The sequence below is a fragment of the Neopelma chrysocephalum genome, unplaced genomic scaffold (genome assembly GCF_003984885.1).
Source record: "Neopelma chrysocephalum unplaced genomic scaffold, ASM398488v2 Primary Assembly neopelma1_96827, whole genome shotgun sequence".
Classification (NCBI taxonomy): Eukaryota; Metazoa; Chordata; class Aves; order Passeriformes; family Pipridae; genus Neopelma; species Neopelma chrysocephalum.
In genome coordinates, this window is record NW_020925471.1 from 1 (window position 1) to 18662 (window position 18662).

The following is an 18662-nucleotide window of genomic DNA, read 5'->3' on the forward strand; positions in this document are numbered from 1 at the left end:
TACACAGTTTGGGTTACACCCACACGGTGATTAACTGCTCCTGGCTGTTCTAACTAGGACAGATATTCAGGTAGTTTTTCTTCCCCATTAATTCAAATGAGGTGTCTATCTCTGCAAATCAAGATGATATCCAGAAACAAAGGCATCCAAACTGACCTTCATGAAAATTTGGCCCTTGAATTCCTCAGTTCTCCTGCAGCCTTCCTGAGACATTGTTACCTAGGTTAAAGTGTTCAATATCCAAGAGGACCTAAAAGCATTCCTTTGATCTAAGAGATCACATTTAGAAATAAAGACTTCACCTTGTCTGCATCTCTGAAGATAATTTGTATCAAGCACCAACTGGCTTCTAGCATATATCAAGCTTGAATCTTCACCATTCCTATGCCTTGCAGTCATCCTCACCTGCACAAAGGGCATTCCACATGTGCACAACCAAGTGATGCCAAAATGATGGCATTAGACAGAAATCGCTTGGATATCAGTCTTGCATTTGCCACACACAAGTCCTTTCAGCAGTGTTCAAGTTTCATAGAACAAATACAAATTCCACCATAGTCACATCAGGTACTGTATGGATGTACTGCACCATGACAATGGTCCTATGTAGTATGACACCAAACCTATGCAAAACAAATACCACTGAGGTTATTTGGTGCGCATACCTACTTTCCTCTGTATTGCTGAGCCAGCCCTGGTTTTGGTCTCCCTGTCCCTGAGCTGGACTTATCTGTAAGGCTGCTCTGCTTTAGTTGTGAGGAGGGACTGGTAGTGACTGATTCTCCTCTTCCCCATCAAAGTGCCACAGTAGAACAAGAAGGTCAGGAATGTCCATGGGCCTTGGATAGGGTCAACTTGAGGCAGAGGGGCTTGTACCCCAGAGGGATGGAAGAAAAAAAATGGATGAACATGTCCAGTGTTGCATTTTGTTTCCATTTTTCAACCCCAACCAGATAGGACAGGCAGCAGAACATGGTGCTAGGGGATACAGAAAGGCACCTGCTTCCACAGTATTCAATAAACCCTGATCGAGATGCTTAATAGGATCACATTTTTGCTGGCATGACAAAGAGTTTCTCCCATCACTGGACCTGTCTGGACCAAAAGTGCTGGGCAGAAGCTGCAATGGGACTGTATTGGGTTTGTGTGTGAAGAACTGAAGCCCATGGGAAGAACTTGCATTGGAGAAGTTCGTGGAGGACTGTCTCCCGTGAGAGGGACCCCATGTTGGAGCAGGGGAAGGACTCCTCTCCCTGAGGAGGAAGCAGCAGCAGAAACAACATGTGAACTGACCATAACCCCCATTCCCTGTCTCCCTCTGCCACTTGGGGGGAGGAGGTAGAGACTAAGGAATAAAGTTATGCCCAGGAGGGAGGGGTGGGGGGAAGGTGTTTCTAAGATTTGTTTTACTTCTCATTATCCTACTCTGATTCTGATTGGTAATAAATTCAATTATATATCCTGAAGTTGAGTCTGTTTTGCCCATGATGGTAATTGGTGAGTGATCTCTCCCTGTCCTTAACTCATGAGCCTTTTGTTATATTTTCTCTCCCCTGTCCAGTTGCATAGGGGAGTGATAGAGTGGCTTTGGTGGGTGCCTGGCAGCCAGCCAGGGTCAAGCCACCACAGGGACACAGGCTGCAGTGACAGACTGCTGTTTCCTACATTGAAAAGACAGTCCTGAAATCCAGATGTGTCACCTTCTAAATCGTTTGGACTACTTCCTATACATTGAAGCAGAAGGGTGAATTAGCCAGTGCTGAATTTAGCTGGTACCATTCAGCAGTTGCTAGTACATGAGTCTGTGTGTTTTGAGTAAGCTGGAGTTCATTATTGGCAGTGACCCATGACCTGCACTGCAGCTAAGAGCTTCTGGGATTTTACTGAATCAGCCACATCTCTACCCATTACCTACTGTATTGGGTCTGGCTGAACTGGAGTTCATTTCCCCACAGTAGCCCTCACAGTGCTGTGCTTTGCATTAGCAGCTAGAAGGGTGTTGATAACACACCAGTTTTGGCTACTGCTGAGCACAGCATCAGCACTGTAAGGTTCCTTCCTCAGTTGAGGGCAAGATCCTGGGAGGGGACCCAAGTAGGCCAGCTGACCCAAACTGACCATATTCCAGACCATATGATGTCATCTCAGATATAAAAGCTAAGGAAAGGAGCAGGAAGGGGGGCATTCATTGTTTCCAATGGCTGCCTGCTGAGAAACCATTACATGTGCTGAAGCCCTGCTTCTCGGGAAAGTGACCGGCCATCGCTGCTCATGGGAAGTAGAGAATAAACCTTGTTATTTTTCGCTTCTCTTTTGTGCGTGCAAGCTCTTGCTTTGCTTTTGCCTTAATAAACTGCCTTTTCCCAACTCACGAGTTGTTTTCCATCTTACTCTCTCTCCCCTTTTCCGTCTGAGAAGGGGAGTGATAGAGTGGCTGGGTGGGCACCTGGTGTCCAGCCAAGGTCAACCCACCACACCTACCCCAGAAGTATCCAGTGCTCCTGAATACTAAAGACAATTTCATGATGATATAAAAAAAATCTTTCTTTCCTAACAGGTTTGAAGACATGTAAATGAACAAGATTATTTTTATCCCACATAGGACAAGAATAATTCCTCTGGCAGCATATCCTTGCAGGTAGACAAACCAACATACTTCCTTTGGAGGCTGTTGCCATGGTATCTGTCCAATGTCTTCACAGCATCTTCCAGATCTTTGAGATCTAACGAGAAAGGAAGAGGAAAGGAGGCACTAGTTAAAAGGCACACAGCAAGGTTGCTGGGAGAAATAAGACCCAGTCCAGCCTGTAGGATGTATTTATACTTTGACTTAATTGGGAAGTTTTTTCTGTATGGCATTTCATCCATAGAACACAGAGGTTTTGCTTTTGATTTTTGTCAAGAAAGACAGAATTGCTATAAAAATATTTTCATTGTCAGTCAGGGCAAAATTAATTTTACCTAACTTCAGCCATCTATGTGCCTAGCCTAAGGGGGCTGTCTAAGCTCCTGTTAGAATTAATGGAAGGAGAAGGGTTCCTCGCAAGGATGATTTATCTAGCCTATTTTAGACACCTAATTTAATATGGCATGATTTACCCTTTGGCAGTATTTATCTCTCTCCTTTAACTACAGTGGGACCATGGATGGACTAAATTCCTGGATTTTCAGGTGAGGTAAATGGAACGTGAACAAAGACCTCTGCCTTAGGTGTTATTCCAGGGATAGAAATTGCCAACCAAAATAAAAGAGATGAGTGAACAGCCTGGGCCACACCTTAGTACATCTAGAACAATGCAGCTGAAGTAAAAGCTTTTCTCCCCATCCCTTAGCCTTAGAAGAAGTCAAAAGCCTCCCAGCATACAAATCAGCACCAAAGGAATTCAGCGAGAGGCCACGCTTAGAAAACAAGTGAGGATAAATTAATATTGAGACAACCATACAAGACTAGTTTGTCCAGGAGTAAAAATGCAGCAGCTGGACAGCTTAATTGCTTTGGAGATTATGCCATAGGATGATGCCTTTTTCTGGATGAGCTCCATGTTACAAGGGTTCAACTGTCCACAAGTTCATTGTGCAAGAGTTCTTCACAGTTTTCTGGCTTGTGGCAGGCCCAGACAGCTACATTTTGGAATAACTGCATTTTTAGTCAGCTTCGGTAAACCAAAAGCAGAAGGAATGAGATTTAGCCTGTCAGATAAATACATACTTTTATCAAGAGCTGTTAGATAAGGTTATATAACTATACAATCAAGGTTAAATAAAATGGTTTTATCATCAATTTCTGACTTTGTTTGAGACAAGTGTTGAACTGGTGATAAGTTAAACACAAATTTCTTCAAGTTTTCTCTGTACATATTATTTCTCCAAAATTAACTTTTCTTAGATAAAATTGCCTATAGATTGTGAGTCTACTGAAGATGCATGGTAGGCTGGCATGTAAGAATTTAAATGATGCTTCTGAATAAAAACCAATTTTGCATTAATGATGTCCATTGAGATGCTTTAGGCAGACTGTCACCTTGCGTGTTCAGAGCTTGGGGGACACACACTGACAAAGAGTGCAGTAGGGGCTGCCTATCTTTTAAGGCAATTCACTTTGAAAGTATGTATTACAGCCATGAATATCCTGTCCCTGAATTTCAGTCATGAAAAAAGGTTTCACTTGATGTAGAAATAGGGCCAGGACTTGATTCTGCAGCCTGAAGTGGAACTATAGGCACCTGGGAATAGCAGCATAGGCACTATCACAGAGAAGATGCATTAGAGTTAAAAATTATGTACCAGTAAGGCAACTTAGGTGTGTTAAATGTTTTCTTGACATATCTACGCATGGATACCCCTTAATCATTATTTCTAGGCCCAGTTGCACCATAGCCTAGGGCACATTGTGATGCTCTAATAAACACCAGTTTTTAGGTAGTGTCACTGGGGAGCTTTTGAAGTCTGGCCCCCGAGGGTCTCACCCAGGACATCAAGGCTTTCAGGGACTCCGTATGTCCCAGCAGGCTGGATCCGGCGGGAAGGGGCTCCTAAACACAATTTGGGATGAGGCCAATTAAAGAGAGCACTCACTCTCTGCCGCGCCGAGCCGAGCCGAGCCGAGCCGAGCCAGGCCAGGCCAGGCCTATCCAGCCGGGCCACCAGATCGGATCCCTCCGCCGTGCCCAACTGGACACTCCCAGCGCTCCCCCGGAAGCGCTTGCCGGACTATTGCGGAAGCGGGGCGGGGTGTAGCCTCTTTGGTGCTGGCGCCCGGAGAAGATGGTGAGCGCTGGGGCCCGGGTGTGGGGTATCTGTTCTCATCCGCCGCCGTGCCGGCCTCCGCGGGGCCGCGGGCCTCGTCTGGGGCGTGGGGAGGCCTTGTGCCCTGCTGCGGCCGGACTCAGCGGCGGCTCGGCGCTGTGGGGAGACGATGCTGGGAGCTGAGCCTGAGGGCCTGGCGGTGGACCCCGTTCCTGGCCCATGTGGGGGCGCGGGGCGTCTGGTCCTGGGCGAAGATGCAGCGATGGGATATGGGGCCGTGCTACCGCGGGATCTCCTTCGGAGTCTCCCTGCTTGCTGCGGGCCTGGCCGGGCTAGCGCTCTCCCCAGGGATGAGGCAGCTTTTCAGATAAGGGGGTTTGGTTGCTAAAGCCTCTTGTGAGTGTTCGGTTGATCTGTGAGAATAAATACCTTCCCTCAGGGAAAAGCACTTCACTGTTTATCACCGATAAATTTGGGGGAGATGAGAAACGAGTTGGAGATAACCACTCGGTGGCTTCGTTTTATTTCAGCACTGGGCAGGGGTATAGGAATGGCAAAGAGGTGTAAGGAATTGGTGTTTCAGAGTTCAGTGTGCCTCTGCCATGTTTATTGGGCTTTGTGAATTTGTGTTTTTTAGAGAAGCCTATGTTTTCAGTTATATGACTTTTGAATGATAGTGATACAATGTGCAATGTCTTGAAATATTTCTCAGACGAAGGGTACATCATCATTTGGTAAGCGACGAAATAAGACACACACCTTGTGTCGTCGATGTGGGTCCAAGGCATACCATCTGCAGAAATCTACCTGTGGGAAATGTGGTTACCCTGCTAAGCGTAAGAGAAAGTGTAAGTAACAGAGTTGAATTTAAAAACTTGTGTTTCTTTGTTGTCTTCAATAGTCTGGCTTTTTTCCAACCAGGCAAGAATACATCTTGCAGTGTTTGGAGCTTTTTTTGAAATTACACAGATTTAACTATATTTATAATTGCTTTTTTTCTTTTGCTTCTGTCAGATTGAATAGTTGTGCTATTCAAATGTACTGTGCAACTAATTATTTGTTGCAGATGAGTAATAGTAACTCCTGTGTTCTAGATAACTGGAGTGCAAAGGCTAAACGACGCAACACCACTGGTACTGGTCGCATGAGACACCTGAAAAGGGTCTACCGTCGATTCAGGTATGACATTACAAACTAGTGTAATGTGAAATCTTGCATGGATTTCACTGAATTATAAAATTCATCATTCAAAGTTAACACTTATTTAGTACACTTGATGAGGTATGGTGTTTCTTTTTAAATATATTGTGGAAATAAATTATGCCTTATATCTTCAGATGAATATGCTGCCAATTATAAAAAGCTCACTCATTTTTAATACATAGGATGTATAGCAAGCTCTGATGTTTCTGTTAAGTGTAGATAGTACAGAACACAGAGGGTATTGTAATAAAACACCCACATTTGAAAAGGTATGCTTTGTGTAGCATTGCCTCTTTGGGGGAGTCTGAAATTGCTGGTTGCACTGAAGTTGTATTTTTATAAGATGCAATTCTTGAAATGCATTCCAATCTCCTCTTGCCCACAAAAAAAGTTAAGGATTTAAATACTTTATTGGTTGCTCTTTAATTTGCAGTTCAATTAGCAGTAACTAACATCAGATTCTGAGTTAGAGGTTTCTAAAATGTGTTATAAAGCTTTGAGTTGTGCTTAAAAGGTACTCTACTGTTAAACTTGCTAAGAATTTCTTTTTGTATGACCTCCATGTTCTAAAGCACAGCTCTGTAACTTTTGGCCTAATACACCAGAAAGATGGATGAAAAATACCAAGCAATTCAAGGGTCTTTTCCTAAAAATGTATATTGGATTTATAGTGAAAAGTAGGAGTCTTTTAAGTCCTGGACCTAGGTGTAGTTGAGGGATTCATTCATCAGGAGTTTTTTGGTGAGCACAGTCTTTCCTAGAAGCATCCAGAAAATACCTTACAATGTGCAACTGCAGCCTGATTTCCACCAAGTGTTGCTGAAGTAGAAATGTCATATCCAAAAGCAAGCTTGGGGCTGATTTCTGTAAGAAATTGACTTGCACTTCAATACTAACAAATGTGAAATTTTTTGCTGAATTGCTTAGTAGGAACATAAAGTAAGGCATGCCTTCAGTGGGTGTGCTGTATCAAATTCAGTCTTGCAGTGTTTACTTAGTTACTGAAATCTTCCTGTTTGAAGAAGTCAAATTTACTTCAGCAGAAGAGAAAACCATATTGCTTATTCAAAACAGCTTGTCAATTATGTTTCTTATTAAAAATGTCCAAACATATGAACTCCATAGTGATTTCAGTGCATTACTGAGAGAAGCTGAAAAAAGCTGGTGAACCTGATCTGAAACATTACTTGTTAGAAAATAACTTGGAGCAGAAGTCACCCTTTCAAAAAGTAGTAACCATATTTCTACTTGCAGGAATGGATTCCGTGAGGGAACCACGCCGAAGCCCAAGAGAGCAGCTGTTGCAGCCTCCAGTTCATCATAAAGATACATGTATTTGTTAAAATAAATTGTCTTATCCAGAAAATGTCACCTTTTGTACATGTTTTACTTCAGGGAAGCATGGGATTCCTAAAAATACATGTATTTACACACACAAATTGTTGATGGTATGCACTGAAGCAATTAATTGACTTTTCATTTGATAGCACCTCCACCTTGAAAAGGGCCATTATCTCTGTGCTGAATTTAAAAAGAGGGTTATATGTGTTACTCAAAAGAACTTGCCTGCAAGAGAAATGGAATGTTGGCACTATGGACTGAGTTTCATTGTGCCCTAGCATGGAGAGTCAGAATTTATTGCAAAGATGGTAACTTGACCAATGTCTCTAGGTACTGATCTGGGAGGAAATTGCTTAAGAGGAATTCCCAGTCTTAGCCAAGATTCACTGTTTTGTGGCTCTGAAAGGCCTGCAAAAGTATTGCCTATTCACTGGGTCATTGTTTGGGTAAAAAGAAACTGCCAAGTCTGGAGCATGCATACTGCCAGGCATGAAGGGACTGGAGATTTGTTATTCACAGAAACACAGAATATGCTGAGTTGGAAGGGACCCGCAAGGATCACCAAGTCCAACTCCTAGCCCTCCACCCATTCCCAAGAGTCATACCATGTGCCCAAGAATATTGTCCAAATGCTTCCTGAACTCTGTCAGGCTTGATGCTGTGACCACTTTCCTGGGAAGCCTATTCCAGCATCCAAGGAGCCTTTGAGTGAAGAACCATTTTCTAATATCCAACCTAAGCCTCCCCTGACACAACTTCAGGCCATTCCCTCAGGGTCTGTCACTGGTCACCACAGGGAAGAGATCAGTGTCTTCCCCTCTTCCCCTCATGAGGAAGTTGTAGACTGAGATGAGGTCTCCTCCAGGCTGAATAGACCAAGTGACCTCAGCTGCTCCTCATATGGCTTCCCCTCAAGGCCCTTCACCATCTTTGTTGCCCTCCTTTGGACACTCTCTAATATCTTAATATCTTTCTTATATTGCAAAGACCAAAACTGCACACAATGTTCAAGGTGAGGCTGCCCCAGTGCAGAGTAGAGCGGGACAATCCCCTCCCTTGCCTGGCTGGTGATGCTTTGCCTGATGCCCCCCAGGACACAGTTGGCCCTCCTGGCTGCCAGGGCACACTACTGACTCATATTCAACTTGCTGTCGACCAGGACCCCCGGGTCCCTTTCCATGCAACTACTTTCCAGCACCTCATTCCCCAGTCTGTCCATACATCCAGGGTTGCCCCATCCCAGGTGCAGAATCTGACACTTGCCCTGGTTGAACTTCATATGATTGGTGATTGCCCAGTCCTCTGATTTGTTGAGGTCTCTCTGCAGGGCCTCCCTGCCTTCAAGGGAGTCAACAGCTCCTCCGAGTTTTGTGTCACTAAGCAAACTTGCTTAGTATCTCTTCCAGTCCTGCATCCAAGTAATTTATGAAGATGTTGAAGAGCACAGGGCCTAAATGGAGCCCTGTGGAACCCCACTACTGACAGGTTGCCAGTCTGATGTCACCCCAGTCACTATTACCCTCTGTGCTTGATCCATGAGCCAATTGCTCACCCAGCACAGGATGTGTTTATCCAGCTGCAGGCTGAACAGTTTGTCCAGAAGGATCCTGTGGGAGACAGGATCGAAAGCTTTACTGAAATCCAAAAAGGTTACATCAACTGGCTTCCCTTGATCAACCAGGTGGGTTACCTTGTCATAAAAAGAAATCAGGTTTGATATGCAGGACTTTCCTCTTGTGAAGCTGTGCTGGCTGTGACCAGTGACTGCATTGTCCTTCAGGTGTTTTCAATACCTCCCAGAATAATCTTCTCCATAACTTTACCAGGTACTGAAGTGAGACTGACAGGCCTGTACTTTCCAGGGTCCTCCTTCTTGCCCTTCTTGAAAATTGGGACAACGTTTGCCAGCTTCCAGTCAAGTAGTATCTCTCTGGATTCCCAAGACTGCTCAAAAATCAACGAGAGAGGTTTTGTGATGACATCATGTCTCGGTTTAAGGAGACTGAAGTGTTTTGCTTAGGAGGATGAGTTATGAGGTAGACCAAACTCCTCTCTCTCAGCAATTGTAAATCTGAAATTAAGAGGCTCCAATTGAGGAAGTATGGAAAAAGGAAGAAATAACAACCCTTTATTAAAGAATATATGTGTATTGGCAAAAACAGTAACAGAACACAAAAACAACTAAACAATAATCCTGTACCCAAAAGTCCCCCTCAAAAAGGGAACAGTTTGATACTTCTCTGTCCTCTAGCACAATTCTAATCACAGTTGGCAGGAGTGCTGTTGGATCATTGGAGGAGCAGAGCCTGCAGTGCTCAGTGTTGGTTGGCGCTGTTGGACTCTGGCGGTCGCTGCGTGAGGCCCCGGATCACGGGAGAAGCCGAAATGGAGATCTCCCCCCCCCCCACCGAGGAGGGGAAGGGGAAAAAGGGGAAAGGAGGGCGGTTTCTTTCCCATGAAACTCACGATGTCTGTGGCTGGCTGTGGTTGGGACTCCCCCCTTTCCTCGCCGAGCACAAACTCTCCGATGAAATCTGAGCAGGTCTGGCTGGCGACAGAGCAGACCGTAGGCAAGCCGAGGCCAGAGAACAGCCAGATGACCAGGTCGAGAGCAAAATGGCCTCAGAGATTTTCCAGCACACATCTTGCCCCCGTTAAGGCAAAAAAAAATGAAGTGCCCCCGGTTTGCAAGGAGAGGAGGAGAAAAACTCTTCCCCCCTCCCTACAGTTTTGGAAGGGCCATCAGCCTGGAATGCAGGTCTGCCAGCTAGTTCTTTTGTATATCAATTACCCCTTCCCCCTCCCTTGTTCAACATCCTTCTTTTACAGCAGGACAGGGGAAAGGAAAATTTCTGCTTGGATTTTTAGAACAAGTAAACCTATGACACGTCAGAAGCTCTTTGAGGATTCTGGTATAAACCCCATCAGGCCCCATAGATTTGTAGGGATCCAGCTGGAGCAGCATATCCCGCACAATTTCAGGGTCAACAGGGAGTGGATCATTCTCGCAGTCATGGTCCTGCAGCTCAGGGCACTGAGACCCCCTTGGCCCACCATTCGTGTTGAAGACAGAGGCAAAGAAAGCATTAAACGTCTGCCTTGTCTCTGTCCCTGTTTGTGAGGTGACCATCCTTATCCTCTAATGGGCCAATGATATTTCTATACTGCCTATTGCCATTGGTATATTTGAAAAAAATGTTTTTATTGTCCCCCACATTTCCGGCAGCTTCAACTCCAGTTGAGCTTTGGCTGTACGAATTTTTGCCCTACAGTGGCAAGCAGGATCTCTGTATTTTCCCCATGTCACCTGACCTTGATTCCACTGGGCATACAGCTTCCTTTTTTGCCTTATTTCCAAGAGAAGATCCCTGTTCAGCCAAGCCGGCCTTCTGCCTCACCTCCTTGACTTCCGACATTTGGGAATTGCCTTCTCCTGTGCCCTTAGGAGATGATGTTTGAAAAGTGACCAGCACTGATGGACCCCAGCACCTGCAAAAACGTTTTTCCAGGGGACCTTATTCACTTGTTCCCTGAGCAGCCTGAAGTCTGCTCTCCTCATGTCCAGAGTTGAGGTTTTGCTGGCACATTTCTGTTGGAGGATGCAGAAATTGTGTGAACAATTTCTATTGCATTTCTGCGACCTTTGGCATGGCTGGGTGCAGACAGTAAAAAAAATACTACGCCACTAATATGGCTGCAGGCCTTGTGCCAAGGTGAAGGAGGAGTTCTTTTGGCAGGAAAACAAGTTTTATGGACACCTGCTGTGGTCCAATTAGTACTGTACAACACAGTATGTTTTCCTTATGTACCCAATGTGGCCTGGGAAAGAATCACGTCTGTGTGTCATAGCAGTATATAAGCTGTCTTTCTTCTAATAAAGCTGACATTTTTGCTGACCATAATGGCCCATGAGCATTTGTCCATACCCCTCCGCCGATACTTTTCCTCCTGTCAACAGAGATTTTAAACTCGATCGCTTCGTGGTTGCTGTGGCCAAGACGGCCACCAATCTCCACTTCGCTCATGAGATCCACTCTGTTGACAAGTAGCAGATCAAGGAGGGCATCTTTCTGAGTCGGCTCCCTTAGGACCTGTTCCATAAAGTTTTCATTCAGATTTTTTAGGAATCTTCTGATCCAGATTGTACCAGCTGTGTAATGCTCCCAGTTAATGTCTGGCAAGTTGAAGTCCCCCAATAAGGCAGAGACAGAAGTTACCCAAATGGTCTGGGAAGGTCAGTGTGGAAAGTTGACACAAATAGATCAGAGTTAATTATAGAATTAATTAGTGAAAGGACTAGAGCACAGGTCTTATGAGGAGCAGATGAGGGAGCTGGGTTGTTTAGCCTGGAGAAAAGAAGGTTCAGAGGGGACCTTATTGCTCTCTACAACTCCCTGAAAGGATGTTGTAGCAAGGTGGTGTTTTGGTCTCTTCTTCCAGGTAACAAGTGACAGGACAAGAGGAAATGGCTTCAAGCTGCACCAGGGGAGGTTTAGATTGGATATTAGGAAAAATTTCTTCACTGAAAGGGTGGTCAGGCATCGAAACAAGCTGCCCAGGGCAGTGGTGAGGTCACCACCCCTGGAAGTGTTCAAAAAATGTGTGGATGTGGCACTTGGGATCATGGTTTAGTGGTGGACTTGGCAGTGCTGGGTTGAGTGTGACTCGATGATCTTGGAGGTCTTTTCCAACCTAAGTGATTCTATTATGGGTGTAAACATTAAATGGTAGGTAATATGATACAGAAGTCAGTGACTTGGGAGTACGTTTGAATTATGGATTGATAAACTTGCACCCTACATGGTGTGTTACTGGGTCACTCAGCTGGCTCTCCAACTCAGCTTTAAAAAAAGTGATCATAAGATGCTGTTATGAAAGTTTTGGGAATTTAGAAGATAGTAATCACTGCAAGGTTTTAGAGGATTTTCAGATGCCTTAGAGAGAAAAAACTTGACAGACACACCCCCCCCTTCCCCCCCCAAAAAAAACCAACCAACAAACCACCACCAACTTCTGATACTTTCAGCTTCTGAGGCTGTTCTATAATTCCTTTGGTTTCATCATGAATTTCCAAAAGTAGCATACTGCTTTGTCAGTACTAAAGGATCAGCAGTCAACAAATGTATCAGCTTGTGCAGATCACTGAAGAAATTTTCAGCCAGGTTTGAAATTGGGGTTCCCTTGACTGCACTTTCTTATACTTTAAATGCAGTATAGTTAATACTTTTGGATAATTGAGTGTATCTACTTAGGCTCTTTCTAAACAACAAGAGAAATCTTGTCCTGCTGTTGTCTTAGCATGTAACAAATATATTGTACTCACTCTGCTTTTAATTGGTCCTTCTGAGAGTCTGAAAGTAAGTGGTATTGAAGCTGTTAAGTTAAAAATACATTTTGTACACATTACATGCATTTTTTTTGCATCTGGTGCCCCCCCAAAGTTGAGGTGTCCACCTCAGTTCTGAGCAGGCACCGCATCGTTGTTTTTCACCACAGAAACTGTAACGTTTGTTTTTTATCTTATTTGGGTACACAGAGCTCAGCTTACATCATGTTTGCTTGAGTCACATCCCTTATCTAATTCTCTAGAACTTCTCTAAGATTATATTGTTCCTTATTTGGCCATAGCAGAATGTTGTGAGCAATGTTCTATTTCTCCTATCAATTCCAACCCCTTAACATTCTATGATTCTATGTATAGAATTATTACCATACACAGTCTGTAATATGTTTTATGAAATATGCTTTTGCATACAATTTCTTATTAAATCTTTCAGATTTTTTTCTTCCACAGTAATGAACAGATGGGTTTTAATTTTTTGTCGCATTAGGTTAGGGGGATGCTTCAACATATAAAGATTTTTCAGGGATCAGAATTTGTTTCCCAACTTTCTGTTAAATTCATGACTGTAACATAAGTAATACTGAATGTTGTCTGAATCATATTTAAGACTATTACTAGAAAAAAAGTTTTTAAACTTCCTGATGTCTGCTCATTTAAAAATCTTTATATTGTTTTTGTAATATATTTATCTGTTTGCAAACACATTCTTAGGATAGGCAAGAGAAAGCATTTTAGTTTATATCATTCACTTAGTCTGGAGAACTGGGGAAAGAAGGTGAAGGGATGGGAGTTGCTTGTAACCTTCCTCTCGAGTTGATGATCTCTTCATGCAAAAATATTCATCCAATTGTCACTCCAGTTTCATATGTTTCTTTGAAGGTAGGGTTGGAAAGTGATTAAAAAATAATCCGGGTATAGTCAACAATAAAAGAATATGATCATTGATATGTAGAAAGCACACAATGCATGAATGGAAGGAAGGCTACAGCCCTAAATTCAATGTGAATGAATGAGTTAGCAAGACAAACTGAAGGATAGATTATCTGGTCAAAGTAGTAGGAGTTAAGAGGGTCCTAAGGCTCTTCATATTCCCACAATAGGGTCTGGATTTGGACCTAGGTAGAGGAAGGGAGAAGGGGGAGGAGAACTAACACATTTAATTTACAAGGTTAACTGGAAATACAGAAACTTGGCATGTCTGTTTTTTGTGAGTGGCTGTTTTCTGTCATAGGATCCCAATACTCATTTTTTAGTATGACTGGTCTTCTGGCCGCTTATGCTTCTGAATTACCTTACTGAAGGAACAGACTGGTGTTTGCTTATGTGAAAGCAAGGCAGAGAGATGAAAACATGGCGGCCCCAGCTTGCTTCATCTTAAAATGTCACAGACCTTTCTTCACCACTGAGCATGGGTGGTTTAGAAATAGTATGCTCCCTGTGCCTGGATGCTACTCCTCACGTGGCATGGCAAAATGGGTTTGGCCATCAGCCCTCAGCATTGCTGGCCGAGCCAAGCATATCAGCAGTAACTGCATCTTGAATGGACCTTTAAATTGTGATATGCAACACACCGCATTATTAGTGCCTGAAACCCGGCCTGCATGTGGGTGTACAGCTGCCACCCCTGCAAGAGCTGCTGCCTGCTCTCCCACAGGCAGTCCTTGCAGTGAGCAGTGGCACCCCGTGGCTGTGGCAATGCAGACAGCCTATCAATCTCATTGTGATATCACGATTTCTCAATTAAAAGTATGCCTATGTTCGACACATCTCCTCACTTTAGCATCGGGAAGGGCAACCCGTGCTGTGGGGAACGCTTAGCCCTAGCTTCCCGCTGCCTGCGGGCACAGGCCTCGCGGGTGATTGCAGTGCCAGCCAGCAACACGAGAGGCTTCAGCTTCCAGGCGATGCCGCTTGACACCGGTAGCCCTAGGCCAGCTCCTCGCACCGCGCCGGTGCTGAGGGGAACACTGCCGCCGAGAAGCGCCCTGCGCCCGCCTTTCCCCCCGTTCCCGAAATCCATGTGAATCTCCAGTATTTTTCGGGGAAGGTGGTGGCGTAAAAACGCCCCGGCCCCCCTACTCCGCCCCACAACCTTCGGGGACTGTTTCTCCCATCCTGCCGCCTTGCCCTGCCGGCAGGGCCTGCCTGCAGAAGCCTCGCCCCTCAGGGCGCCGCTAACCCCACCTAGCCCTTCCCCACCGAACAGCAAAGGTTTGTTCCCGGGGAGGGCAGGAAAGTGATAAATGCTGAGTTCACTTCCAGGTTTTGGGTGGGTTGCTCCTCCTCCGCTAGTACTGTGGCACGGGCGCGCGCTACGAGCAGGCTCGGCCCTTGGCTCAAGATGGCGGCGGCGGCGGATAAGCAGAAGCACGAACACGGACGGGTGAAGATTGGGCACTATATCCTGGGCGACACGCTCGGCGTCGGTACCTTCGGCAAAGTCAAGGGTGAGTAACGGGGAGTGGGGCCTTCGCCTTCCCCACGGAGCGGCACGGCTGCGGGAGGTAGCGCGCTGGGGGGGGTATTTTGGGCCGAGCAGCGGAGTCTCCGTTGCCGGCTGAGGGACGCGGCCGCCTGCGGCCGCCTCACGATGGCCGGTCCTCTGGGGCTGGGGTCAGGTGACCGTTGAGGCCTGTCCGGGGCTGGGGGGCGTTTTGGGGCTGGGCTGCTGCCCTAGTTCGGGCTTGGTCCCGCTCTGTTTCCCGCTCAGAGTGTTGGGGGGGGGAAGGGAGTAGGGGGTCTGAGTTTCGTTGGGGGCGGTACCCGGCCGTACCCGCCAAGCTGGGTAGGTCACCGGGATATGGCGGGCCTAGCACCGGGGGCCTACGGGGGCGGTGGGAAAGGGGCTGGGGAGAGCGACTGTAGGGTTGACGTGTTTTCGGGGCAACCGCTAGAAGGCTGTTAACTGGAGCCTCGCCCCCAGACGCGGTGGCTACAGGGTAGCGGCCAGGGGCTATATTCTGAATGCCGTCGACCGGGCGTGGTGTTGTGGAAATAGCGTCTGGTATGCTGTGAACGTCTTTCAGGAAAGGGGAGTTGTATTAGTTGACCTTTTGGGGGTTGAGACTTGCAATGGGAAATAATCGCTGGAGGAGCAAAATTTTTCTCTTCTGTATTTATGGAAACAATTCTTGGAAGCTAATTATGCTGCATTTATTTAAAACATCATCGGATATGTAATGAAAGTAGGCAGTCTTAATTCTTGAGCTGTCTGTATGCTTTGCTGCACAAATATTAATACTTGATGCCCTTATAAGGAAGACAAGCTTTCTCCCTCTATAAGGGGAGAAATAAGCATAATAAGATGGGCCTGAGATTATTGGATTAACTAGCAACACAGCTGACACAGATGTGAAAAGACTGTGCTAAAAACGGTTGACCAGTGATTTTCAAAGGGGCCCTTTTCAGCACAGACTTAAACAGCTTTTCCCAGTAGGGGTGCAGATGCCTTGCAGTAAGCTTGAAGCCTAGTAGAAATAAAATAAAAATTAAACTCTCCCTTGATGCCATTCACCACAGGTGAAAAAACTCTGTATTATCTTAAACTATTCCTGTTGTGTTGTTTGTGAGAGTTGTTGAAATATTGGGGTATGCAAATTGAAAACATTGTTTCATAAATGAGTTAGACCAGATTCAGGTTGTGTTCTTAAAATAAGTTTGTGGGGTTTTTTATGGTTAACCTAGTGGATTGCTCATGTACCTAGTATAACCAGTAAAAAACCTATTGTATCCAATGCGTTAGCTATCTTTTAACATATCTTTTTTTCAGCGTAGATGTTCCTATTGTCCATTCTTTGTACAAGCTCTTTCAACTATTGGCATGTTCTGAAGAAATGACTAATGTTTCAGCAGTCTGTTACCATGTTTCATTTCAAATTTGCCTCCTTTAAGTTTAAATTCTTTCTCCCAGAATTAGCATTGGATTAGGGGCATCTCTTTGTATGATTGAAGAAAGTGAGTGAAGAGCATAGATTTTCCTCTCTAGAAATTGAAAGTGATGTCCTGGACAGTGCTCTGCATAATAGCAGAACCAAATTGTACCTGGAAGTTGCTTCTTAACTTCTGGCATGCTATAGAAGATAGTTTTAGAGTGAAATATATTCCTATCTAGGAAAGCAGTGGAAGAATATCTTGAGACTAAAGCCTGTTGACTCCTGGTTGGTTTTTTTCAGAGCTGGCTTATAAAGTGACTCCACCACCCCCAGCCGATGGGGAGCAGTGTGTGAGCCAGCATAGATAGGATGCAGGAACAACCACAAAATCACAGCTGAAGTGCAAAGAGTATATTTATTTTCATTACCTCATCAACTGGGAGATCCCCAAAGCAACACCTGGGCAGAGGCACACAAGCAGGGATGAAGGCACCACAGAGCTCAGTCCAGGCTGGAGGATCACTGACCCTGCTGTTTTCACCTGTTTATCATGGATTTGCACAGACATAGTTTACCACTGTGCTTTGGTCTTTCCTACTGCAGGGCAGGAATCAGCATGTTTGGTAGGGTGCCTCTTAAGTTTATCACAGGCCTATTTTATCTAAACACAGATGTTCTATTTGTCAAACACAGAAGGCTAAACAACAATAAACACGATATATGTATTTTTCTACACCTCAGTTGCAGGTCACTTGAGCATGTTTGCAATCCTCATTGCCAATCTTCTGTTATTTTTCCACGTCCCACCCTCTTGCTCAAGGGGCAGTTTCCACTGGGGCTGGCAAAGCTGGAGGTGTCCATTTGAGCTTGTTGGGTGTAGGGTAGTGTCATTTACAGGGGCATGTAATATATAGAAAAAGGAATAAACATATTCATACAATCATAAAATCATAGAATGCCCTGGGTTGGAAGGGACCTTAAAGGCCATCTAGTGCCAACCCCCTTGCTGTGGACAGGGACACCTTTCACTACACCAGGTTGCTCCAAGCCCCATCCAATCTGGCCTCGAACACTTCCAGGGATGGATGCCACAACCTCTCTGGACAACCTGTTCCTGTGTCTCACCACCCTCACGGTAAAGAATTTCTTCCTAATATCTAATCTAAATCTACTCTCAGTTTGAAGCCATTCCCTCCTGTCCTGTCACTACATGCTCTTGTAAAAAGTCCTTCTCCATCTTTCTTGTTGGCTTGCTTCAGGTACTGGAAGACCACAGTTATGTCACCCCAAAGCCTTCCCTTGTCCAGGCTGAACAATCCCAGTTCTCTCAGCCCTTCCTCATAGGAGAGGTGCTCTATCCCTCTAATCATCTTTGTGGCCTCCTCTTGCTCCAACAGGTTGATGTCCTTCCTGTGCTGGGGACCCCAGAGCTGGATGCAGCACTGCAGGTGTGGTCTCATGAGAGCAGAGCAGAAGGGCAGAATCACCTCCCATGCCCTGCTGCCCATGGTATTTTGCTGCTGCCCAGGACACGGTTGGCTTTCTGGGCTGCAAGTGCACACCTTGCACTTGGTCTTATTAAATCTCATGAGATTTCCATGGGCCCACTTCTTGCACTTGTCCAGGTTCCTCTGGATGGCATCCTGTCCTTCAGGTGTGTCAACTGCACCACTCAGCTTGGTGTCATCTGCAAACTTGCTGAGGGTGCACTCGATCCCTTTGTCTATGTCGTTAATGAAGATATTAAAAAACACTGGTCCCAGTACAGACCCCTGAGGGGCACCGCTTGTCACTGATGTCCATTGGGACTCTGGGCTGTTGACCATGACCCTCCGGATGTGACCATCCAACCACTTTCTTATGCATCTCCCCATCAAATCCATCACTCTACAATTTGGAGAGAAGGATGTTTTGGGGAACTGTGTCAAAGGCTTTACAGAAGTCCAGATAAATGACATCTGTAGCCCTTCTCTTGTCCACTGATGTAGTCACTCCATCATAGAAGGCCACTAGGTTGGTCACAATAGTTCTTTGAATCAGGTGTCCCACTGTTTTGCAGACAGGCAGGGTACTCAACAAAACAACTGCAGACTAGTCATTGTATAATATGAACAGTTTATTAAACAAGCACAGTAAAATGAATGGGATATATATAT

General features: G+C 45.3%; 2 protein-coding genes and 1 non-coding gene across 3 annotated transcripts in view; all 3 read left to right on the plus strand.

Moving 5' to 3' along the window:
• Positions 1–4712: 4712 nt before the first annotated feature.
• Positions 4713–7317, plus strand: LOC113960651 (60S ribosomal protein L37). Its single transcript, XM_027670318.1, has 4 exons — positions 4713–4767; positions 5459–5594; positions 5841–5925; positions 7204–7317. The coding sequence occupies exons 1-4, from the start codon at positions 4765–4767 to the stop codon at positions 7271–7273; spliced, it is 294 nt and encodes a 97-aa protein (XP_027526119.1). The 5' UTR covers positions 4713–4764; the 3' UTR covers positions 7274–7317.
• LOC113960657 lies at positions 7022–7102 on the plus strand. Its single transcript, XR_003532069.1, has one exon. It is a non-coding gene; the product is annotated as a small nucleolar RNA SNORD72 (small nucleolar RNA).
• Positions 7318–11198: 3881 nt separating the features above from the next.
• Positions 11199–18662, plus strand: part of LOC113960656 (5'-AMP-activated protein kinase catalytic subunit alpha-1-like) — a 28951-nt gene continuing 21487 nt past the window's right edge. The window contains exons 1-2 of the mRNA XM_027670326.1: positions 11199–11335; positions 14927–15081. Of these exons, the coding sequence (XP_027526127.1) occupies positions 11199–11335; positions 14927–15081 (292 nt within the window). The remainder of the gene's footprint in view (positions 11336–14926; positions 15082–18662) is intronic.